General features: G+C 40.7%; 1 protein-coding gene across 1 annotated transcript in view; it reads left to right on the top strand.

Moving 5' to 3' along the window:
- plrdgb (PITP-less RdgB-like protein) overlaps positions 1 to 25,612 on the top strand; it is a 67,341-nt gene that overhangs the window by 21,180 nt on the left and 20,549 nt on the right. The window contains exons 2-7 of the mRNA XM_046868512.1: positions 7,003 to 7,098; positions 15,978 to 16,082; positions 20,613 to 20,683; positions 20,873 to 21,093; positions 24,079 to 24,268; positions 25,440 to 25,562. Coding sequence (XP_046724468.1) covers positions 7,003 to 7,098; positions 15,978 to 16,082; positions 20,613 to 20,683; positions 20,873 to 21,093; positions 24,079 to 24,268; positions 25,440 to 25,562 — 806 coding nt within the window. The remainder of the gene's footprint in view (positions 1 to 7,002; positions 7,099 to 15,977; positions 16,083 to 20,612; positions 20,684 to 20,872; positions 21,094 to 24,078; positions 24,269 to 25,439; positions 25,563 to 25,612) is intronic.

Genomic DNA, 25,612 nt, shown 5'->3' with positions numbered 1-25,612 from the left:
AGACTGTAGAGGTGCACTGACCATGTTCAGACAGGGTGTTGTATGAAGGCCTGACAAGACAGAAAATTGTTTAATAATGAATAATAAAGTGTCTGATACTCCACGATGCTCCACAGTAGGAAACCGTGCGAGCACTGATATATCAGAAACAATCATGGACGTCTGTTTTCGAGCTGATCTTGCCTTACTGGCTTGATTACCAACACAATCTTTAGGTTTTTTTTTATGTATTATCCATAAATCACCAGCATCCCATCAATGCCACTGCCACCTGTGGTTTTGGAGCCAAAAAAGCAAAATTGGCTGGGTGGGATGAAATAACTTGTGGGATCATCCCCTGTCAATCACTCAGACATTAGCTAATTGTGGGTGTCTCTGAGAGCATGTATGCAGAGCAGACAGCACTTTGAATTATTTGGCATTTTGAAGACGCAGTGCCTGAACTCACACACCTATTTACATACAATTCAATTCAGTTTTATTTGTTTACTGCTCATAACAATGAACAATGTCCCAAATCAGCTTTAAAGAGGGTAGAAATTTGTAATTTATATGTTAATGCCTATAAGTGTATATCTAATGAGCAAGCCATTGGCCACAGTGGCATGGAAAAACCTCCTGAGATGCCATACTGTGAGAGGATCCAGACTCAAAAGGGAGCCCATTCTCATCGCTGTGGCACTGAATGTCCTTTCATTGATGGAAAACCATTTCTGAAAAGTTGAGCTTATCATAAGAGCAAAGAAGGGCTAAATCTGGAATACCATATTCCATTTACGGTATTTGCTCAGACGCCCTTATCCAGGATAATGTACAATAATCTCATTTATACAACTAAGCAATTGAAGATTAATGGCGTTGCTCGGGGCCAAGCAGTGATATTCTGATTGTGCTCGGATGACATTTTGATGCCATTCTGAAGTTCAATGTCTCTTGAATTTAGTGACTTCCACTAATCTTATTCATACAAATGAGCAGCTGGGGTTGAGGACCTTGCTCAGGGGCCCAGGTGTGGCAGCTTGTTGTGGCTGGGATTTAAACTCATGACCTTTGGATCCAAAGACCAATGCCTTAACAATTAATCTACAACCTACTTACATTTACATTTACATTTGCAGCATTTGGCAGACGCCCTTATCCAGAGCGACGTACAAAAGTGCTTTGAGTCTCTAGCAATAAATAACTCTACACTGGTACGCAAGATTACAAACTTAATATAAATATAACTCTTGAATTCTACAGAGCAAACTTGGAAAGTGCTAATTTAAGTGTTTCAGGAAGAGGAAAGTCTTCAATCGTCGCTTGAAGATAGAGAGGGGCTATCCGCTGTACAGACATATAGGGGAAGTTCATTCCACCACCTCGGTGCCAGAACAGGGAAGAGCCTTGAAGTATACTAACCTCTCATTCTGAGAGAAGGTGGTACCAGTCGAGCAGTGCTGGAGAATCTCAGACAGCGTGGTGCAGTGCAAGATGTTGAGGTCTCTGAGGTAAAATGGTGCTGGTCCATTTTTGGCCTTGTAGGCAAGCATCCGTGTCTCGAATCTGATACGTGCCGCTACTGGAAGCCAGTGAAGGGAGCTCAGCAGTGGGGTGGTGTGGGTGAACTTGGGCAGATTGAACACAAGTCGTGCAGCTGCGTTTTTTGAATCATTTGCAGTGGACTGATATTGTTCAGAGGAAGACCTGCCAGCAAAAAGTTGCAGTAATCGAGTCTTGAAATGACAAGAGACTGAACAAGCACCTGGGCAGCCTGTGTGGAGAGCAACGGTTGAATCCTTCGGTTGTTGTAGAGAAGAAATCGACAGGAGAAGGAAGTACAGTTCATTTTCCATAGTTACCCCAAGGTTACGAGCAGTGGCTGAAGGGGAGAGCAGAGAGTCATGAATACTTAAATAGTGTGAGCCTGGTGGTGCTGGGATGACATTTTAATCAAAGTCAAAAGTCTTACCCACTGGGCTCCCACAAGCCATGTTTAACAAGCACATAAATGTTATAAAAACACCACATTTGGCTTTAGTCCAGTGTAAACCATTCCTGGAACTGGTCGTCGTGGCTCGACATGTACATCACAGACGAGGGACAGAGTTGTGTTTTTTTTCACTCTTCTCCAAATGACGTTCAAACCAAGAGCTTTTTTCTGTTTGGAGAAATAAAAATAGATGTAACATTTTGCCTTTAAAGGAAAAGCACATATCCACCTTTATGGAATGCTGATATATAGGCACCTCTATAGAATCTACCGTGATGACTGTCCACTCTCGTTCTTAGCTTCACTGTCTGATTTCTCTGGATGTAATGAGTGTATCCAGTGTAGTCTCTGTAGTGCTTTTAGATGTACCTTTGTTCAGTCCTCTACGAAAAAGCAAGTGTATTTGCAAGGTTTCAGCCAAATTTGCATTTCAAAAATCTAAAACTAGGGCAGTGGCAGAATGAGGTATGTTTTTCACATGATTTCCAGCCTTTATTTGTGATGCAAGGTCACGGCGGTGTGCATACATTTCTGATGCACGGACATTATCTTGTCCAAAGTCCTTATTCCCGAAACGTTTATGAACATTGTAGACACACTTTTGCACTGAGTGTGTTAGATTACATATAATTTCTGATTATATGCTTTAAAACAAATAGTTTTGAGCGATCCCAGTTTGGCATCTGTTATTAACTGTTTTGTTTGGTGCGCCTACTTTAACTGTAGCATGGGGCATCGTGATACCTGCCCCACCGGATGGCTCTTTTTTTATCACCTGTTTATCGTAGTTTAAGTTTCTGTCTACTCGGTGCAATAATATTTTATTGAGTTGAAGAGTACCATCAGTGCTGTACCATCACACTTCCAGTGTAATCCAGCTCTGGAATGAGTCATCACGGCTCTGTAAATCACTCCAACAGTATTTTCTTGGCCTTGTCATTTCTCTACTCTTTTTTTGGCAAAGGACAACCAACGCACTGTCGGATTGCTCTGAATTAAATGAGGATTAAACATCAACCTATTACCGTCCGCCATAATTTTATGCTACTAAAAATAGCGAAAGCCTTCCTTTATAGTGAAATGAACACCAAAAGATTCTCTGGGACTCTAGAATTCCAGGCACCACCAGGTGCTGGACTGCACCTCTGACACATGCAATCCGTCATGTCTGTAAAATTGGCTGGAGTTGTGTCTGGGAAAGGCTTCACAATTTCCCCTGTAATTAGGCCAATAAATGTTATGACACGTTAAACGCTCGACACTCTTGAAGACGGACTTAGATTCATGGGTAAGCCCATGTGCAGATGACATGACATGGCAGGTGGAGCGTATTTAGCAGAATGGATTTTAATTGCAGCGAGGTTCAGGCGTCGCAGTTCTTTATATTTTACTGTCATATCAGTGGCAGAGTAGTTCGGGAAACAACTGTAATTATGTTGACGCAGAGGGAGACTGGGAAATGACAATGCATCAGAGCTGCAGAACCATCTGTGCAGCAAGAGAGATACTCTCAGCATGTTCAGTTCATGGCAGACCATCATTCCAGAAACTCATATCTTTGTGACTGGCAGGAAGACTCTTTTAAGACTCTGCTTCATTTCGATGTGCTGTGTATTCGGTGCCTGTGATGTTTGGAACAAAGAACAACTTCAGGCTTCATACATACTTTTTAATTTAATTTCCTAAATGACCTTCCTTCAGTTTTCTGAATTCTCGTATAAAGCACGTTTTATGGCTTTGCTTTTGTTGCTGGATCTCTGGGACTTTGCAAATCTGTCACATTAGCACTTTTTACTCATGTCTAGAAAGATTAGCATCTATAAAGAGATTTAAATACGCCGCCAAGAAAATATTTCGGCAAGTCCTTTGTGAAAAGAGGTTTGAAATGCAAAATATAGACACCATTTACAATGGATGACATCCATGGCCTGTTTAATCCTCTTGAGCCCTGGTCATGGATCATAGTGGGGACATTGGGATTCAAAATCTCTAAATTCAGAATCTGTACACTCACGATTTCCAAACTCACAATCTCAGAACTCGTGATCGTGAAACGAATGATCTCTGAATTAAACACACATTCTTACATTCTTACAAACTGACATTCTTTAAACACACGCTCTGAAATCATGATCTTTAAACAAACACTGAAAAACTCACATTTTTTGAACACAAACCTTTTCCCGAATAGTGTACAATAATCTAGTTTGCAGTGGGAATAATAACTCTGCTCCAGATTCCTGTGTTGATCGAGACGAATGCAGTGTATTTTATAACCACTTATTAACACGTCTACTCGAGTCGGCCGTCCTCTTAAGGCCCAGAGCGATTTATGGTGTGAAATGTGCTGCATTGAGATCGCACTCCGCCCCGGGGCTCTCTCGGCGGCCGTTATTTTGTCGTAAGCCCAGCTGACGGCCGTTACAAATCCCAGCTCTGTTAATGTTTGGGTTTATTGGCAGGCATTTTTCAGAGCCAGAGTGCAGACCAGCTAGGTGGGTGTGTTGGCAAGCTAGGAGGGAAGTGAAAATCAGGAGGAGACGTTCTAATTCTAAACTTAAGCTCCAACGTTTTACAAAAGATGTCTGAAAACAATGTTTGGACATCTTCTATTTTGCAAGCTGGGAGAAGCGTTGAGGATCGTCTCAGTGATGAAGTACAACACCAGAAAATGGTCCTTCATCAGCCGTGGAGGCGGGAAGAGAAAAGACGAGGGCTCGAGTGGTACAACCAGTGAGTCAGTAAATCAGTTAAGTCATAACCAGTGAGTCAGAGAATCGTTTAAGTCATAACCAGAGAGTCAGTGAGTCACATAAGTCATAGCCAGTGAGTCAGTGAAGTCCTAACCAGTGAGTCAGTGAAGTCACAACCAGTGAGTCAATGAGTTTTTTAAATAATAACCATTGAGTCAGAGAAGTCATAACCAGTGAGTCATTGAATCATTTAAGTCATAACCAGTGAGTCAGTTAAGTCCTAACCAATAAGTCAGTTAGGTCAAGAAACCAATGTCAGTGAGTCAATGAAGTCATAACCAGGGTCAGTGAAGTCATAATTAGTGAGTCAGTGAGTTAGTCAATCTACAACCAGTAAGTCAGTGAAGTTACAACCAGTGTGTCAGTGAAATTATACCCATTAGTCAGTGGCCTCAGTCGGTGAGTCAATAAAGTCACAATTAGTGAATGATTGTGTATCATAGCAATGATATCTATTATCGTTAACAGAATATAGTCAGTGAGTCAGTGAAGTCACAATCCAGTGAGTCACTGAGTCATAACCAATGAGTCAGTTAACCATACCCAGTGAGTCAGTGAGTCAGAGAAGTCACAGTGATCAGTGATTGATAGTGTAGATTGTGAAGATTGAATGTAAGACTGTAATAAATAAATAAAAAAGCGGAACCCGGTCTCCAGAAGAAGAAAAAAAACCCTCCAAACTCTTTCATTCCTTTGAGATTTAATCAATGATGGAGGTCAGTGTGCTCAGTGGAAAGGAAATGACCACCTGCGTCCCAAACATGAATCATTAGAACGTAGCTACACTTGATAAAGTGAAAAAACCTACTAGATTTATAAAGATAAGCTGTGGGTCTTGTTCGAAATCCAAAACCCCTGACCATTAATCAACAAAGGCATTTTTTAATAATTCTTTTGCATTGCATAAATCATTATTGGATATTTTTTTCCTGACAGAGCTTCATTGCTTTTTCTCCTCTCGGCAGCTAATGCGCCTGCCAGCGGGAGCACTTGTTTTTTATTTAAGAACTACCAGGAGAAAATGTGCCCTATCTACAAAGCGGTAGGGAACAATGAGGCATAAATGGAGTGAGGTCTTTGCAAGGCTTATTCAGAGCTCAGCCGAATCCACCCCACCGACAGCAGAGAGTTTTTCTTTTTTTTTACGCTCTAATTAGTCACGCTCTGCTTCACAGTGGCACTCGGTTTGCGACTGAGTTTCCGTACAGGATCAGAGTGCGGGGAAAGGCTTCCCCTCTCGGGTTTAAGGAATGAAACAGATTACATGTCAGGATTATGGCTACGGACTACATTACCTATTATCCTGCACATCACATGACAGACTAACTTGTAGCCTATACCATAATTAGGACATATACACTACATGGACAAAAGTTTGCTATGGTTGGTATGTGCTTATTTTTGAGCATCCGACATGTAATCACCGCGCGCACTTAAAATAACCTCCAATCTTCTGGGAAGATGTTCCACAGGATTTTGGAGTGTGCTTGTGGACATTAAGCCACAAGGATGTTAGTAAATCAGGTACTGATGTATAATAGGGTTGAGGTCAGAGCTCTATAGCAGGAGATCTTTCATTCCATCCCATATATTCATAGATCTGATTTTGTGTACAGATGCATCGTCCTGCTGGAACAGGTTTGGATCTCCTAGTTTGAATGGAGGGTTTCATGCTACCACATTCAATGCATTTGTGTGCCAAATATGGTCACAGTTTGGGGAAGAACAACATATTCCTGGAAAAGTCAGGTGTCCCAATACTTTTGTCCATATATATTTATATTTCATTAACAGCATTTGGTAGATAAACCTATGCAGTAGAGGGTTGAGGGCCTTGATACACCTTGGTGCAGCTTGGTGTGGCTAGGATTTGAGCTCATGAACTTCAGCGCCGAATCCATGCATTAACCACTAAGCTACTGCACTCCCGACTTTTCCATGATTTTTCCGCGACTTTGCTAAATCATTCAAAGATACAGAAAGTCAATACGTGTCTGACAGAAATGAGTTTGATAGAAGCTTCTTAGGTTTTTATGCATGCACAGTATACGGGTGTATAAAGGTGTTCCAAAATGCCAGGGTAGACGAAGGGCGTTGTAAAACCAAAACGCGTTTTTTCAGATCTGTATTTATGTGGACGACGTTCGCAATTGCCCCTGCCACCAAGCTGTTTTTGACATTCATTTTTATATAGCAGTTACATTTTACGTTCAGTTGGAGGGAATATATAATTTAATATAAAATCTGTTGCATTTTCTACGTTTTTTTGTTTCCTAGATGTGACCAGAAAATTCAGTGCATCCCATTGGAGGCTGCAGAACATCGTGCAGGAGTCCATGGACAGCTCGGATGAGGAGTTCTTTGACGCCAGAGGTGAGAGGTGATATGATTCATAATGCGTTGTATTATTTAACACACTGATCCGACCGGTCATTTGTTCTCGCCTAGTTTCTGAACAGCCCTCAAGCTCTGAGTGTCTCATTGTGTCTCTCATTGTGTCTTTTGGTGTGTGTTTGAGAAGATGTCGTTCAGATAAAACGAATTTAAACATTCAACATTTGGTGCCACAGCTGGACCAGAGTATTGGGCTCTCTCTCTCTCTCTCTCTCTCTCTCTCTCTAATAATACAAATGGATATCTGATCTCTGAGAGTGTAGCGCTGGTCTTAATGAAGCATCTGATCGAATAAAATGCAATGTTAGTGATGCGGGACGTATAATAATGAACACCTTTTCAACACGGGATCATAACTGAAGCAGGAGGTGGCGGCGTAGTGGTTAAGATGTTGGACTTTTGATTAAAGACTCATGAGTTTAATTTCAAGAACCACCAAACTGCCACTGCTGGGCCCCTGAGCATGGCCCCTAACTGCTCAGTTGCATAAATGAGATAATTGTAAGTCGTCCCGGATAAGAGCGTATGCCATAATTTATGTGTGATACAATAGAACAGTTTAAATATTCTGTTTTTTAGAAATAAAAAGATTTTGTGGAACGAGGCACAATAGCAATAGGCACAATAGCGAGTCCTCATAAAACAAATATGGGGATTGCTTTTGATCCCAGGCCTGATTCATGGGCTGGAGATTCATGCAGTGATGATAGTTTCAAGTCATTACACATATTCAGAAATTGTGAATTGTTTATGTGGATCTTAAACTACATGTAATCCCGATTTGATGTCCGTACATGTGGACAGTTTTGTGGTCAACAGTATCGAAGTAAATGTAATTCGTTACTGTGCTTAAGTAGCTTTTTTGCGTATCTAGACTTTACTGACTTATTTCAATTTAGGGAGATTTTAACTTTTACTTCACTACATTTCAAAGTCACATATCTTTCTTTTTACTCAACTACATTTTGCGAAATCAGTCGCTTCTTTTGATTTATGAGTGGATAAAAACTGGCCAGTTCAGCAGCAATCCACCAATCAGGATCGAACGCATGCTCTGTTTTAAACTCGGTGGTTTCTACCTTTAACCAACGTCCAGTTCAGCATCGATTCAACAGCAAGCAGAATATTTAGAAAGGAACAAATGATGGAAGAAACTACCGACTCGAACTCGCCATAGTATTGAGGCCGCGGGTGTTGATACTGTAACAAAATGATACAGTAACCAAAAAAAAAATACAATAAATATGATCATAGACATCTATGATGAATCTTTTAGCATTTATAATGTCATCAGGACGGGAATAGAGCTGGGCGATACGATGCTTTAATTCTAATATCAAGATAAATTATATGACAATACACATATCATGTCTATTGACTTTTTTCAGGTTATATATATATATTTTTTTTTTTATTTAAATTTATATAATTAATTGTATACATTTAAAGATTGTCATAAACAATAGTTTAAATATACACTATATTGGCAAAAATATTAGGACACCTGACATTTTCATCCATATGTAGTTCTTTCCAATAATGTTAACCCAAAGTTGGTGGCACACAATGTATAGGATGTCTTTGGGTGCAGTGGCATTACATTTACCTTTCAGTTGAGACTTAAACCAAAACCATCAAAACCCTTATTGAACACCTTTGAGATGAATTGAAACACTGACTGGGCCGAGCTAAAAAAATAATAATCCAACATTTAGTCCCCATTTAAAACGCTGTTAACGTTTACCTACATCAGTACCTGGCCTTAATAACGTTCTTGTGGCTGAATGAGCACAAATCTCCACAAGTGCACTCCAAAATCTAGTGGAACATCTTTCCAGATAAGTGGAGGTTATTATAACAGCAAATGGGGACCACATGTGGTGTTTAGTTTTTACTCTGTATCGAGCGTGTTTGTTCTAGCGAAGCAATATTAGCTAGCTTAGCTACACGCAGCATGGTTCAGCGCAGAACACCAATGCTTGCCACTGTTATGCGACATGCTGCCTCAGTATTTCTTTCTTTCTTTTTTTAAATAGGGAAAGATCTAATTTAGGGAGGAAGGAGCAATATTTCATCCGCTCCCCAGAGTCAACCTGCAATAATATTACATCAGAAACCTTTGGACTACGAAGCGAGCGAGCAGGCGTATAACAGATGAAGCTAAAGATTTATGTCTTTGAATTATGAGACAGAAATAGTTTAATACCTAAGCTTTGCCTTGAAAGTCATAAAAAAATGTTGATGAAATGTTTAATTATCAAGCAAGGGTACGGAATGTGTCCTAATGGTAACTTTTGGCAGGTTTAGACAGGTTATGGGAAAATAAACAGTTGAGGAAGCGAGAGCTTCGTGCCTGTGAGAGCCTAATGATAAATGAGATGAACTGCTTTCAAGCTCTGGACAAATGGTCTCATTAAAGGTATGGGACAGCTTCCAGCAGTGACATGATAACATCGGGGAATGTGAATGTAGTGCAGAAATCTCCACAAAAGGCAAAAACCGTATCACCCGTCACTATTCTGAAGAGTGGAGGTTATTACAGATAGATTAGAAGATAATTGTAAGTGGAGTACGAAAGCATGTGCTAAATGTTTTAAATGTAAATATGACCAAAAGTTTTGGGACACCCGCCTTGATGAGTCGGAGTAGCTCAGAGGATAAGATGTTAGACTGCTGATCAGAAGGTCATGGGACTAAATCCCAGCTCCATCAAAGCTCCCACTGCTCCTTGAGCAAGGACCTTAACCATCAATTGCTCAGCTGTATAACTGAAATAAGTGTGAGTCACTCTGGATAAGGGCATCTGCCAAATACTATAAAGGTAAATGTATTATACCAGCAAATCGGGTTTAATTGTGCAATAAGAATGTTGAAGAAAAAAATGAACACATACCAATCTTATTCTAGAAATCCACAAACTTCCATATAATGTGTGCATGTGTATGAGATCTGCTTTATCTTTTCTTACAAGCCAACAAAAACATATATAACTGTTTCTACACAGAAACACTAAATTCCTTTGCTGGAAATAACACAGAAATTCTAATGGTTTCCACTTCAAGTACCATTAAAACCAAAGGCTGCATATCACAGATACACAGCAGTGACATGCAGTTTAGCATCTACCAGAAGTGTAAATAGTAGCAATTTTGCTAATTTACAAGTGCAGATAAATATGCAAATATATGTACAGCATGTAATATAAATATGTAAATATATGTACTGCAAATATAAATAGACTATGGCAGTAAAAAATGTGTGGAAGCTGTTGAGCGAGGACAACAAATAAATAAAAAGACTGTAGAAATGTGCGGGAGCATGTGTGTGTGTATATATATAAATTATAAATATTTAATCATGATTACATTAAAATAAGTTAAACTCATAAAACTCATGATTAATCACAACTGAATCGAATTTTTATCTGTTCTAAATGTGTCGTAAAAAATACTTTTCATGTTTTTAATACTCTAACATGGGCATGGAAAAATATTGATGCTTTATGCAAATGTATGTTTATTATTAGTTTGTTTATTATTATTACCAAACTCAACATAGAGACTGAAGACAAAATGTTCTTGTAAATGTTTTTAAGTAATTACAGTGTTTTAAATTGCATAAATCATCAGGACACCAAATTGAACTTTTGTTTCCACACAGACGGTTTTAAATGCCGGATGTGCGCATCATGGTGTCTGGAGGCTTAATGATGCTGTGTCCATTGGTATCTATATTGTTGTTTGGTAGATATAATTAATTTTATGGCATTTGGCAGACATCCTTACTTACTTACAGTTATCTTAACTCAAGACCCCAACAGTTGCAGTGCTGGGATTTGAACCCATTACCTCCTGATCACACATCCATCATCCTATTCACTCATCTACCACATCTCACATGTGAGCTACGAGCCTCCACAGGTTTGTTTTGGTCCTAAATAGTATCAGACACAATATATCACCCGTAGTAACAAAAAAATGGTAGCGACCTACAGGGTTACACCATTATATGCAATACATTTCTATTAAAACCAGTACCATTCCCATTATAACCATTTTAACCATTACAAATTCAGTGTGGATTTCGATTGTTTATTCAGACGTGTGAAGGTTTTGTGCAAATGTGTAAATATTAGTTTGGTGTTCTACTGTGTAAGAATAATGAAACGAATATTATGCTTCCAGAATGTTAGATATTGAAGCATTAGTATTCTGCGTCTGTTTGCGTCTGTCAGGAGATTTATTTTTGGTTTGTTTTTCTTCTCTCCTTCTCTCTTTGATGTCACACTGGGCCTCATTGTTCTCTCTGGTTGCATTTTTTTTTTGTTGTTTGTTTATTTTGCTGCTTGTCTCTGTCATTCTGTCATTCGCTATCATCATCATTCTTTATCTCAGACGTTATAAATATTCAGAGTGACTGTTGCCGTAGCCGAGGTGCTCGCCGGGATCGATAACCTCGTGCCGTGGAACACACGTGGACAGAAACGGCTCGTTGTTTCAAAGCTGTTGAATTTACATTGTGAGCATTGAAATGGGAAGATGAAGACACTTTGGTATAACACAGGTTTTTAAAACAAAGGGTTATGCCTTTTGTGTTATACCCAGTCATTTCTGCATATACATTTTTGTACCAAATAAAAAAAAAAACCTAGACATTTTCCAGAAGGGAACCAGAATGGAGTTCTTATTTAGACTCATTTATTTATTTAAGGAAAAAGTTCTAGCATTTTAAAAACTGGATTTCTCCCAACAGTGAGAAAGGATCCCAGAAAACTGCACTGAATAATCTAGTATTGATTTAACTGAAAGACTAAAAGGCACCGCCTCTAATTGATTTGTATATTTAAATTGTTTTTATTTGAATGGTAACAGTAATGTCTATTGAGTAAGTTGAGCCAAGTGGGATTCATGCCCCAATGTACCTCTTTCAGTGTTTGTTAGACTTCACATTAATATTAAGGCAGATAAGACACGCCACACACTCAGTAAAAGGCAAAAACACACAGTAATTGGACAGTGAATGAGTAAAAATAAAGTTCTATGGACAGATGAGTCCATATTTGACATTTTTGTCTCGAACAGAAGAACTTCTCTAAGATGGTGAACAGGAAGGAGAGATAATGTGATCAGACAGTTTAATGGTTTGGGGTTGTTTTGGAGCAGGGAAGGTTGGAGGATTGTTCCAGGAAGGAATACTGAACCAAATTGGCAACCATTCCATAATTCAACACCATGCAATTCCGTCTGGACTGTGGCTCATTGGAAACGACTTCACCGTACAACAAGAGAATGAGCCAAAGCGTACATCCGAGCTCTGAAAGCGATATTTAGAGAGCAAACAGTAATCTGGAGTGATATCTATCATGGAATGACCTGCCCAGTCATCACACCTAAATCCTACTGAACTGCTTTGGTGAGGAACTGGATCACAAGTAAGAAAACTCCAACATAGTGGAGAACATCTTTGGAGAAAGAGGCACGGCAAAGTATTTCGGCCGAATGTTTGGAGAAACAAACTGTCTGAAAGCTGATCTTCATGCTAAGGGAGGATTTTTCATTAAAATGTAAGTCCTGGATCTGTAAATTGATATATTTGTTTGACCAAAGTTAATCTTGTTACATAATGATCTTATTACATTACCTCGTTTGTTGTATTAAAACATTAAGCATGTGTCTCTTAAAAAGCATTAAAGTGTTTCCAAACTGACAAGCACTGGGTATATATAGGCAATAAAATAAATATAATTACGCAGAAACTCCAGCTAGTTCCAAGTCATGAGTGCTTGTTTAGGCTGTTTGTTTCCGTCCCTGTGTGTCTGTGTGAACTGCGTAATTAAAATCCTGTGAGAGTGTTTAACTTGGCCACCTCGTCTGGCTTTAGCCAATCGCTAACAGGAAGTGCTCCATCAGAATGATAACGCTGACACACACACACACACACACATACACACACACATACACACAAGCCATAAATCTTTTATGCTGAGATATAAAATTATATAAAACACAAATTACATCACAGGCTTATGTGAACCTCCTCAGCATCTTGCCTCGGCTCTCGAGGTGATTTGCTACTGTGGTAATAATCACAATCTGCATTTTTGGAATTAAAAACGATGTTAAAAATTTTGAACAAATGTATATTTTCTTTTTGAATAATCTCATAATCAGTAATGGCCATTAGATATTAGACTGATTTGTCCATATTCTGGATTTTTTTCTGGAATTTGCTAAAACGTCATCTTTTGCAGAGCCATTTGTTGCTCAGATCCTGTGTACATTTATTAAATTGTTTTAGACAATACTTGTTGCTATTTTTGCAATTGTTGCGACATGACATACACAATATATGGACAAAAGTATTGGGACACCTGACTTTTCCAGCCATATGTGCTTCTTCCTCAAACTGTTACACAAAGTGGGAGGCACACAAATGTACAGGGTGTCTTTGGATTCGGGAGCAGGAAATATTCCCTTCGACTAGGTGACCCAAACCTGTTCCAGGTGCTTAAAGCAAACCCCATGAAGATATTGGTTGGAATGGAAGATCTCCTTCTGTAAAGCTTTAAACCCTATTTAAAATTTTTTGGGTTGAATGCGAATGCTGACAGCGGCTCAGGCCTCCTCACCTCACCTACAGTACAGACCAAAAGTTTGGACACACGTTCTCATTCAAAGAGTTTTCTTTATTATCATGACTATGAAAATTGTAGATTCACACTGAAGGCATCAAAACTATAAATTAACACGTGGAATTATATATGGAATTATATACATAACAAAAAAGTGTGAAACAACTGAAAAATGTCATATTCTAGGTTCTTCAAAGTAGCCACCTTTTGCTTTGATTACTGCTTTGCACACTCTTGGCATTCTCTTGATGAGCTTCAAGAGGTAGTCACCTGAAATGGTCTTCCAACAATCTTGAAGGAGTTCCCCGAGAGATGCTTGGCACTTGTTGGCCCTTTTGCCTTCACTCTGCGGTCCAGCTCACCCCTAAACCATCTCGATTGGGTTCAGGTCCGGTGACTGTGGAGGCCAGGTCATCTGGCGCAGCACCCCATCACTCTCCTTCTTGGTTAAATAGCCCTTGATGCCTTCAGTGTGACTCTACAATTTTCATAGTCATGAAAATAATGAAAACTCTTTGAATGAGAATGTGTGTCCAAACTTTTGGTCTGTACTGTACATAAGAGCCTGATTTTACTAACTGTGTGGCTGAGGGAATCTCCACTAATCTCCACACTCCAAAATCTAGTGAAACATCTTCCCAGAAAAGTGGATTGTAATGTTCAAAAAAAAGCAACAATCTTATGTCCGGGTGGATTCAAAAAGAGGTATTGCTGCTGCTTTACGATGCCTGCACACCTTACTGCGTCTTTTGAAAACAGGTAATGGCCCTAGTGTGCAGTTTATAGGAAAGAAATACACAAGCCTGCAACATGTCGTGTTCTTGTCACTGATGTTATCTCATCATGCAACACCTCTATTACAACTCAAATCTCAGACATCGATTTTTTCCCCCATTCCAGCAGTTCCAGCAGTTGTGGAATGGGCCGTGTAGCCTCTGGCTAGGGTTTAATGAGCGAGTGTAATGATAATGAAATGGGTTTCTGCGAGTCTATTTGACATAACAGATTTCATTCTCACACACTGCCTGGTTAGTTCCCAGCTGGAGGTGAAGACCGATGCCGACGCACACATCCATCTTCATTAGATCATTTCTGTTACTTTTCATCTTTCTTCTTTAGGCTTTACCCTACTTTCCTTTCCCTGTTGGTGTCATGGCAGCTATTTTTAGCCCCCGCTCTCGATTTTTCAGCACTTTCAGCCCCCTGTGCGGTTTATGCGTCTTCAATTGTATTACTGCTTTGTTTGCTTCAGTCTGAAATTTTCCCTCTGCCGTGCTCATGTACATTGGATCAGTGGTTCATATTAGATCATTTTGATAAGATCGACCAAACAACGTCCATTAAAGATCTGCTTCAAAGCTTCAGTGATCATTGTCTTACAGAAGTGAAATGTTTCTTATAAGATCCCAGACGATGGTGGATCAGTGATTACCTTGTTTGCCTCACCATTCTTTGTTTGGAGGTTTGATTCTTACCTTGTTTTGTGTGTTTGTCTTGGATGATGCATTTTCTCAGTGTTTTCTCCACGTACTCCTGAATCCTATTATACTAGCATTCCAGCATTCACTTGTTTCAGCATTCACTCATATGTAATCCTATTATTTCAGCTTTCCATCATTCCATCATGCCATCACATGTCTGTAAGATCTGAGATTTTTCTCCTATTGGAATGACTGCATGAGAGAATTGTTTAATACTCAGAAATAGAGCCCGGCTCAGTTTTCTTGTTCATCACACTTTCCTGCGTCGTGTGTTAAAGCAGTACCGGATTTGTTTTGCAGGGTGAGTCTGATCGCTCCCGGCTTATACTATGACTGAGCAGCTTATGTGTTAAATTCAATGTTCTGTTTCGTTGAGTAGAAAAAACATGCAGTTTTATATTATATTGCAATTATACTGCAGTGACTAATCAAAATACAAAACCAAACTGCATACACACAGGCAGTTGCTGTCCACCTTGTTAGGAACGCCTGGAGAAATGGACATTCATATTGTAGCTCATCCAAATAAGACTTGGGCCTTTTAAGATCCCTTTCTGCCCACCACAATAGTAAAGAGTGTTTATTAGATTTGCTGTGGACTCCCTGGCAGAATTCTGTGTTCTGTTCTATCGGTTTGTAATAACTCGCCGTTTTTTTCCCCCTCATTCCGATGTCTGATATTAATGTTTACCAAAGCTCTTGATGTGTATTGAGCTTGATGTGTTTTTTGTCTTCTTGTTTGCCAGATGTGATGGAAGGAAAGACAGCTATCCTACTGGGGATGAGCCAGTGGAACTCGAATGATCTGGTGGAGCAAATCGAGACCCTGGGCCATCTGGAGCGCTCACGAGGTACACAAACCCAGACACACACAAAACACACACTTCACCTGCACTTTCAGTTAATGAAATATTATAGAATAAACAGCCTATATAGGATTCACTGCATGAGCGTATACTTCAGGTTCTAGCTAAGATTCTTAGACTTCTAAAGATGGGAAGGTTGTGTGACAGTGTGTGTGTGTGAGCTGTGTGGACTGGGGTATCTCCTGCTGTGGCTGAATAGAGGTGGAGGGAGGGGAAGAAGATCACACAGTGACTAATTTTGCATGGGTGAGATAATCACCTTATTGCCACTCCGGCTCTCTGAAACCTTATTAGCTTGGCAGGATGCACAGTGACTGGGTGAGTCTCTCTCCTCTCTCTCTCTCTCTCTCTCTCTCTCTCTCTCTCTCTCTGTCACATCGAACCTCAGCAGAGCCTCTGCATTAGTATAGCGTTTCGCTAATACCGCGTGGCATCTTGGAGAAATGTATTTGTGTGTAAATAGGCCCGCGAGCTGATTATTAACTGAGCCTCATTCCACCAAGGATGATTACGCCGAGAAACGAGAGCGGCTTCCCGCAGTTATCATTTGAGTTTTTATTTCTGGAAAGTGGGTTTTATGAAGTTTCATCAGTGGGAAAGTGAAATGACTAAACAACAGAGCGGAAATGAGATCATGTTGTTTCCGGCGAGAAACTCACGTGTGACAGGGTGCACACGTAGTCAGAAAAACAGACGTGGTAATGCACGTAGTCGGAATTGCACCAGTCGTGCACAGTACGATGCCTTTCGGCACACTGACTTAAGGTCGGCGCTCCCTGTGACTGTTTGTGCAATCTGTTGTGTTACAAAACAAGTCTCGAAATTTTACCACCTCGTTTGTGTTTCTTCCCCAAACTCTTAGCATTTACATCCATGGCATTTGGCAGACGCCTTTATCCAGAGCGACATACAGTTATCTCATTAATACAACTTTAGCAGTTGATGGTTAAGGGCTTTTGCTAAGGGCTCAGCAGTGGGAGCTTTGGTGGTGCTGGGATTTTAACTTACGACTTTCTGATCAAGCTCACGACCAACAAGTCCAAGCTTCCACCTCAAACATAAAGTTGGAGGCACACAACTGTATAGGACGTCTTCGGATGCCTTTGGTAGCATGAAATTTCCTTTACTTGAATTAGGAGACCCAAACCTGTTCCAGCATAACACTGCCTCTGTGCACCAAGCCAGCTCCATGAAGATGGGTTGGAGTAGAAGATCTGGTGCTGTAGATCTCTGAACTCAACCCTATTGAACAGGATGAATGTGAATGCTGACTGCACCCCAGGCCTTCTACATCAGTACCTGACTTTACTAACACCCTTGTAGCTGAATGAGCACAAATCTCCACAGAAATCTAGTCGAACATCTTCCCAGAAGAGTGGAGCTTATTATAGGAACAAATAGAATGTGGAATGGGATGTTTAAAAAGAAGCACATACCGTTCTTATGCTCAGGTGTCCACAAACTTTTGTTCATATAGAAAAATCACAGGCTTTTCTATAGAACTGTAAGATTTTTTATGAAGAGAGAGAGATCTAGAAACAATTACCAGGCAACAGAGCTGTGAAAGTGAACACACTGAACGCCTTGTAGATAGTAATGACATTTCTGTGTCCTTGTTTATGAAGAAGGATTAGATTGATTTTATAAACAGGAAGTGTGCGATGTACGGCGGTAATGAAGGTTATTTGCGACGAGTCACACTGCAGCTCTAAAGCCTAATCCTGGTTAAACATTTTGTGCAACATATCAAGAACACGCACTATGTAGCCAAAAGAAAGCGGACACACAGCCATCACATGCTGTTCTTCAAATCCCTAAAATTGGTTTACATTAATGGCATTTGGCAGAAGCCCTTACCCATAGCGACTTCATACTGAGCAGCTATGGGGTTAAAGGCCTTGCTAAGGGGCCCAAGAGCGGCAGCTTGGTGTGGCTGGGATTTGAACTCATAACCTTCAGAGCCAAAGGCCAACGCTTTAAACACTAATCTACCAGCTTCCTGCTTGTGCTGCTAGAAATTTGAAGGCACTTGATCGTATAGAATGTCTTGTTTTTTTTCTAATGTTCAGCAGTTTGAGCTACAGGAGCTCGTTGTTGGATCGGATCACACGTCCAGCCTTTGCTCCCCACGTGCATCAGTGAGCCTCGGCCTCCTGCGACCCTGTCGCCGGTTCACCACTGTTCCTTCCTTGGAGCACTTTTGATAGATGCTGACCACTGCAGACCAGGAACATCCCACAAGAGCTGCAGTTTTGGAGATTCTCTGACCCAGACGTCTAGACGTCACAATTCTCAAAATCGCTCAAATCCTTACACTCGCCCATTTTTCCTTCTTCTAACATCAACTTTGAGGACAAAATGTTCACTTGCTGCCTAATAAATAAATCCACCCACTAACAGATGCCATGATGAAGAGATCATCAGTGTTGTTCACTTCACCACTCGTAATGTTATAATGTCATAATTAATACATTTTTTACAAGTAAATAAGAAAAACATGCAAACTGTGGTTTCTTCTCCGAGCGCTTCAGATAGTAATACACTATCGATTCTTGCTGCTCATGAACACCATTATTGCTTACTTGTTTTGTTCTAGCAGTTAAAAGCGATCGGGGCATTAAAACCCCCGCGGGGCCTCCGGGGCGAGATCTGCGTCGGCTGATCCAACCACAATAAACGTTACAAGCGTTTTAGCGTGACGCTGTGTATTTTTTTTCCCCCAATCGCTCATCAAACATTCATAGCCGTTATCAACGGTGAACCGTTCGCATGGTGACTGATGACGTTTACTAATCTGACGATCGCCGAACTCGAGGTGCAGCCTGTAATTCACGCATGTGATGATGTCGGCCTGCGCTGCCACCCAACACGATATCAAACATTTACTAGGTGAGTGGAGCAAAAAAAAAAAACGGAGCTCAGAGGAAACAGCGCGCAATCGGAATCGTTATTTCTCTTGAGGAGACTAATGGCAGAGCTCTAGTTTCAGGGATGATGTCAAGAAAATAAAGGATTCCTATTTTACTTTGTCCTGTGACATGTTTTTCACCACACACACACAAACAATCACGGTTTAATGTGTACGTTAGTGAGAGACCACTATGTCAAGCTGAGGATGATTTTACCTCAACAGCCTGAAAATCAATAAAGTTACTGAGCAACTCAAGAACTTGAAGGACGGATTTGGACTGTAATTATGGGCTCAGTAACACAGGTTGCATGAACACTTTTGCATTTAATTGCCAATCACTGAACTTCACACTGAACAATGATAGAACTATAATGAATGGACCTTAGGAATATATATACTCTAATTTTCCAAAAGTATTGGGTCACCTGAACTTTCCTGCTATATGTGGTTGTTTTCCAAACTGTTACCACAAAACTGGAGGCGCTCAATTGAACAGGACGTCTTTAGATGCTCTATAATAACATTTTGCATTGACTTTTACTGGGAAACACAAATCTGTTCCAGCATGGCGATGCCCCTGTGCACAAAGTGAGCTCCTTGAAGATCTGGTTTACATGCTTTGAAAAGGAAGATCTTGAGTAGCCTGCTATAGCGCTCTGATCTCATCCCTACTGAACACCTTTGGGATGAATGTGAACACTGACTGCACCCCAGGTCTCCTCACCTACATCAGTACCTGCCTTTCTTAACACCCTTGTGGCTGATGAACACAAATATCCATAAGCACACTCCAAAATCTAGTGGAACATCATCTCAGAAGAGTGGAGGGAATTGTAAGAGCAAATTCGGACTAAATTTGGGATGCGATGCTCAAAAATCACATCTTATGACCAGGAGAATACTTTTGGCAATAAAGTGTAGATGACTGATAAAGTATTGGTTCGTTTTTGAGTCTGGTTCCTCTCAAGGTTTCTTCCTAATACCATCTCAGGGTCTTTTTTTCTTGCCACAATCGTCACTGGTTTTCTCATTAGGGAAACTTATAGGCACTAAACTCTTTTTACAGTGATGTTCTTCCATCCTTGGAGCACGTTTGCCACTCAAAACACCTCAAACGAATCATCGGCATCGGTATGTCAAACGTCTCCGTGGCAGATTTGGCCAGTTTCACGCAGAATTTCCCGTTTGCTCTTTGTTCTAACGTGCACTTCGTGATAAACTCGTGGCAGACGTGGTAATGGTGGTCAGAATAGCACCAAAATTACCTGCAGTCATTTTAGAGAAACCTATTGATTTAGGCAGGCGTGTAAAGGATCCAAATACGTTCCAAATACGACCATAAATTGGCTACTAGCAGCCGTTAAAGCGTTTCCCAAAGGCGTCTTGTTCATTTGTCTCCGTGTTAAGCTGAAAAAATTGTCGAGAGTTGAGATCATAATCATGAATGTGCTTTAAATAAAAAAATAAAATAAAAAAAAACTGAATTCTTATGTTCCTGTTTGTTTTGCGGGTTCCCAAAATGACAGCTTGAATCAGCACCATTATTTCTTCAATGCGTTTCCTTTTAGCTCAAGGCTTTTTTTTTCTCCTCCTCTATTCCACAGAAAGCCTGTACAGACTCAGACACCCTCGTTGTGCACCACAGAGCAGTGTCGATGGTCTGGAGGACATGGAGGTAAGTGCGCTGATTCCATCTCCTGAGAAGGAAGGTCACGCATGGCTTTTGAGCTGATGCTGATAACACGGTACAGGCGCTCACGTTAGAGTAACGATGGGATTAAATTTTTTTTTTTTCACAAAAGTGTTTTTTGAATGACCTGCCAGCATTGATCCCGTTTTTCTGCTTCGCTTTTTTTCACTGCAGAAGAAATGCAGGACGCAGCTGCTGATCCTAGTTGTTCACGGAGGTCACATTCTGGACTCTGGAGGAGGTGATCCAGGTGGGAAGGCAGGAGATGCGGCAACGCTGGCGTCCGTGTTGGAGCGCGTGGCTCGTGCTCACTTCCAGGAAGCGGCAGACAGCATGCTAGTGCGTTTGGTGGCCTGCCCTCCTGTGTGTGCCGAAGCCTTCTCGCTCGTTTCTCAGTGAGTTCTTTATTTCCATAAGGAAGAATCATGAACCAGGCTTAGCTTGATAGAATTACCTCAGTGCGCAAAAAAAACATCTTTTGCTTAGGAAAAGCAGCATCAAATAAGTCAGACATGTTGAAGAAATAAAGTGAAATAAAGATAAAGAGCTTCTGCTTACATCAAACATAAGATTGTGATCTCTGCGTCATGCAGGCTGGAGATCTCTGGGATCTCTGGAAATTAGACTATTTTATTTTTTTGCTGTCTTCCATCTACATTATGTCACTTTCCTGTTCTCCTGTTCATAAATGGCAGGATGACAGTAGACCTGGTTTTCTCCTCTTCTTGCTGTTTTCCTCTGTCCTGTCTCAGGCATTTCTTCTCATAGAAAGGACATTTTTTCATGTCACTGCAAGAGTCACTAGGGACTGTTTTGAGTGAAAATCCCAGGAGATCAGCAGTTTCAGGAGGCCTCCATGTCAGAGGAAAAATCACTAAGATCACATATTGGATGTGTTTCCATTCAGTTTAATTCAGTTCTATTTTTATTGTGCTTTTAACAGTGGACTTTGTCCTAAAGCAGCTTTACAGAGATAAAGATTTTACATGTTGCTGCCTATAAGTTTTATAAGTTTATTCCTAAAAGTCGAGACAGTGGCAAGGGAGATGGAAGAAGGAAGAGGAACCAGACTCAAGAGGGAACTCATTCTCATCTAAGTGACACAGAATGTCAATTCATTACAGTTCCACTATTGTTGAGGTATTCGGTGATAGGTGCTTAAAGGCAAAACTGTTCATGCAAACTGTGGTCCTGAATTATTGTAGCAGACTGCTGACATCAACCATAGTCCAAAAGTTCTTGAGTTGCTCAGTAACATTATGGATCTTTGAGTGATCTCCAGTTGAAGAGAACTTTATCCTGCTGGTTGAAGCTAGTAGATAACTCTGTAGTAACACTATAACAGGGGATAAAACCTAAATGAACGTATATTGTATATAACAATGCAAGAAAATGCTGAGTTGCTTAGGAGATATTGGAGGAGCTGCAGTTATTTGATATCACAGCACCACCTGCGTAATTTTCTTTATAATAATGTATTCATTTTAACCTCACCCATTTCCAATGTCGCTACAATTTGTTGTACCAGTGAACACAGCTCGAGGCGGAGGCAGTCCATCACAGTGTGCCACACACACACACACACACACACACACACACACACACACACACACACACACACATTCACACCTCATTAGCACACTCACTCTCACCCAGCTGCAGTTTTTTGAGATGTGAGATAAAACCCATAGTGTCAATTTGGCGAAGATCCAAAACTCATCGCAGACAGTAACCTTCGCTCAGGACCCCGGAGGTACGAGTCTGGAGGTACCAAACCTGCCCTCCTTTAGATTATTTATAGACATCTCTGAATGTCATGGTGAGGTGTAGAAGGCTGTTTGTGCTAAAAAAGCTAGTGATCACACAGTTTCTATAAATCATCGCACTATTTTGTTTAAGAGTGTGTTGGTTCTCTTGAAGTGAAGCAGAATTCAACAGATTCTAACCAGATAAAACCAGATTGAATCACAGCTTCAAGCATAGCTTCTTGTTCCTTACACTTTCTCTGCTATGCTTCACTAATGTAATTACCTCCAGGAGAGGGACATCTGCTGGAAACAAATAAAACCCTACACATTCTATTGGTGCTTAGCTGCCTAGGCTGAATTCTTGCACTGTCTTGACAAGGGACTGCAGTCAATTATTAATCACACCACCACTCTCTGGTGTGGAACACAACAGCAGAGATACTGCAGTTCCACTGCTGTAATGAAGAATGTAGTTCACGGAGACAAAGATGCTGTCACTTTTTTTTTTTTTTCGCTTCACTGAGTCTTATCCCAGTGGAGGCTCAGATCTACGGCTTAACATTTCTGTCAGTTTTTTGTCAGTTTTCCAAGAAGCTTTCCCTTCTCATAGTGAGCTGAGACAATAAATGTCATCTTGAGTCGAATCTTTCTTTACAAAAGTTTGTGGACACCTGAGCATAAGATTATTACTGTATGTGTATCTTTTTGAACTTCCCATTCCACATTTAGTCTTTATTTACTGTTATAATAATCTCAACTCTTCTGGGATGAATGGCTGTTCCACTAGATTTTGGAGTGTGGAGATTTTAGCTCTGTCAGCCCCAGCCACTGATGTAGGTGAGGAGGCCTGGGGTGCAGACACTGACGTTTAAGTGCCTATCACTGCATACCTCAACATTGTTGGCTCTTCTCTGTTCTGGCACCGAGGTGGTGGAATGAACTTCCCCTAGATGTTTGTACAGAGGAGTCCCTGACTATCTTTAAGCAACGATTGAAGACTTTCCTCTTCCTGAAATACCTAAATTAGCACTTTCCAAGTTTGCACTGTAAGAATTCAAGAGTTATGTTTATATTAAGTTTGTAATCTTGCGTACCAGTGTAGATTTATTTATTGCTAGAGACTCAAAGCACTTTTGTACGTCACTCTGGATAAGGGCGTCTGCTAAATGCAGCAAATGTAAATGTAAATGATGGAACTGTGATGAATGGACATTTGGTGAGGATGAGGATGGGTTCCCTTTGAGGCTGGTTCCTTTTAAGGTTTCTTCCTCATCTCAGAGAGTTTTCCTCGCCCCAGTCGCCACTGGCTCAGTCATTAGGGACAAAATTATAAGGAACAAACGTATACATTATACAACTTTGTAACTGCTTTATCTCAGTAAGGCTGCTGTGAGACAATGTCCATTTTCAAAGTGCCATACATTTCATTTTCAAGTAAAATGAATTGAATTTGAAAATGTTACTAAATTTGATCCATATTATACAATTGTGTGCCTCCAATTTTGTGGTAACGGTTTGGGGAAGAATCACATATGGCTGTAAATTTCAGCTGTCCCAATACTCTGGTCACAATTTAAGGTGTCCCAATATTGTGTAGCTTTTTGAAATCAGTCTTTTCTGCGTTCTCTTTAGTTTAAATCCGTACAGCTACGACGAGAGCTGCGTTTGCAGTAGCGTGGATCACCTGCCCTTGGCCGCTCTGCCCATTCTTGCCATTGCTGCTCCTCAGTACCAGGACGCTGTTGCCATGGTGATCGCTCAGGCCAATCAGGTGTATCGCGACTTCCTCCAGTCTTCTGAGGGGTTTGGCTTCACCGGCCAGGTAACCACACTGCAAAAACTCTTCCTCTAGGCAAGACTTAAGATCTTATTTCCAGCCATAAAAATCTTTTGATCTGATTTTGAGAACAAAATACAATGCAAAAACAGATTGTGTAAGATTATTATAGTTATTTTGAGATTATACTAGCACATGGACACTTTAATGACAATCACACTGGGTTACTTTATTCTGTACTTTTATATATAATGATGACAATTTTATAATTAAGAGGAATTCTGATGTTTAGTAGCTCTGGTTTTAGATCACATCAATTAAAAAAGCAGACTTTAAATAATTAAGAAGCTAGTTTAAAATTAATTAAGGTGGAGGTTGGACTGCATTAAGGATCGGTTCTGAGCCCTTTCCTGTTTGCAGTGGTGATAGACAGGTTGACAGTTGAGGTCAGACAGGAGTCATAGTGGACTATGATGTTTTGAGGATGATATTGTGATTTGTGGAGAGAATAGGAAGCAGGTGAAGAAGAGCCTGAAGAGGTGGAGGTGCACACTGGAGAGAAGAGGAATGAAAGTCAGTAGGAGTAAGACAGAGTACATGTGTGTGAATGAGAGGGAGGAGAGTGGAGGGGTGCGGTTGCAGGGAGAAGAGGTGGAAAAGGTGAAGGAGTTTAAGTACCTGGGGTCAACAGTGCAAAGTTATGGGTGGAGAAGTGTGATAGCAGGAGTGATTTGTGATAGAAGAGTATCTGTGAGAGTGAAAGGGAAAGTTTATAGGACTGTGGTGAGACCTGAGATGTTGTATGGTTTAGAGACAGTGGCCTTGAGTAAAAGACAGGAGGTGGAGCTGGAGGTAGCAGAGCTGAAGATGTTGAGATGTTTGTTGGGAGTGACGACGATTGACAGAATTAGAAATGAGTTTATTAGAGGGACAGTGCATGTAGGACGTTCTGGAGACAGGTTGAGGGAGGTGTGATATAGATGGTTTGGACATGTGCAGAGGAGGGATTATGTGTATAATGTTAGTCAAAGCCCATGTGAGCGTTATGACGGATGGAATACTGAGCAGATCAGCGTAAATGTGCTAATTAAGAAAAAATTAGGTCTGGAACTCGTATCGTTAGCATCATTCTTGTTCCCCGCAGTGTGACAATGAATTGCAAATGTAGTTAAACGTGTAATGTTTCTACTTCTGTCACCCCCCACCCCCAACTCAGGTGTGCTTGGTGGCTGACTGTGTCGGTGGAGTGCTTTGTTTTGATGCGCTGTGTTTCAGCGGCGACAAGCGGCACGGAAGTCCCGAGACAAACACTATAAACTACAGCACAGAGAGCCTCAAGGTAAACATAAACACACAAATACACACTTGTGTCTCTGTCAAACACACGTC

This window comes from Silurus meridionalis, chromosome 15 (genome assembly GCF_014805685.1).
Source record: "Silurus meridionalis isolate SWU-2019-XX chromosome 15, ASM1480568v1, whole genome shotgun sequence".
In the NCBI taxonomy this organism is placed as follows: Eukaryota; Metazoa; Chordata; class Actinopteri; order Siluriformes; family Siluridae; genus Silurus; species Silurus meridionalis.
This window is presented reverse-complemented; position numbering and strand designations above follow the sequence as displayed.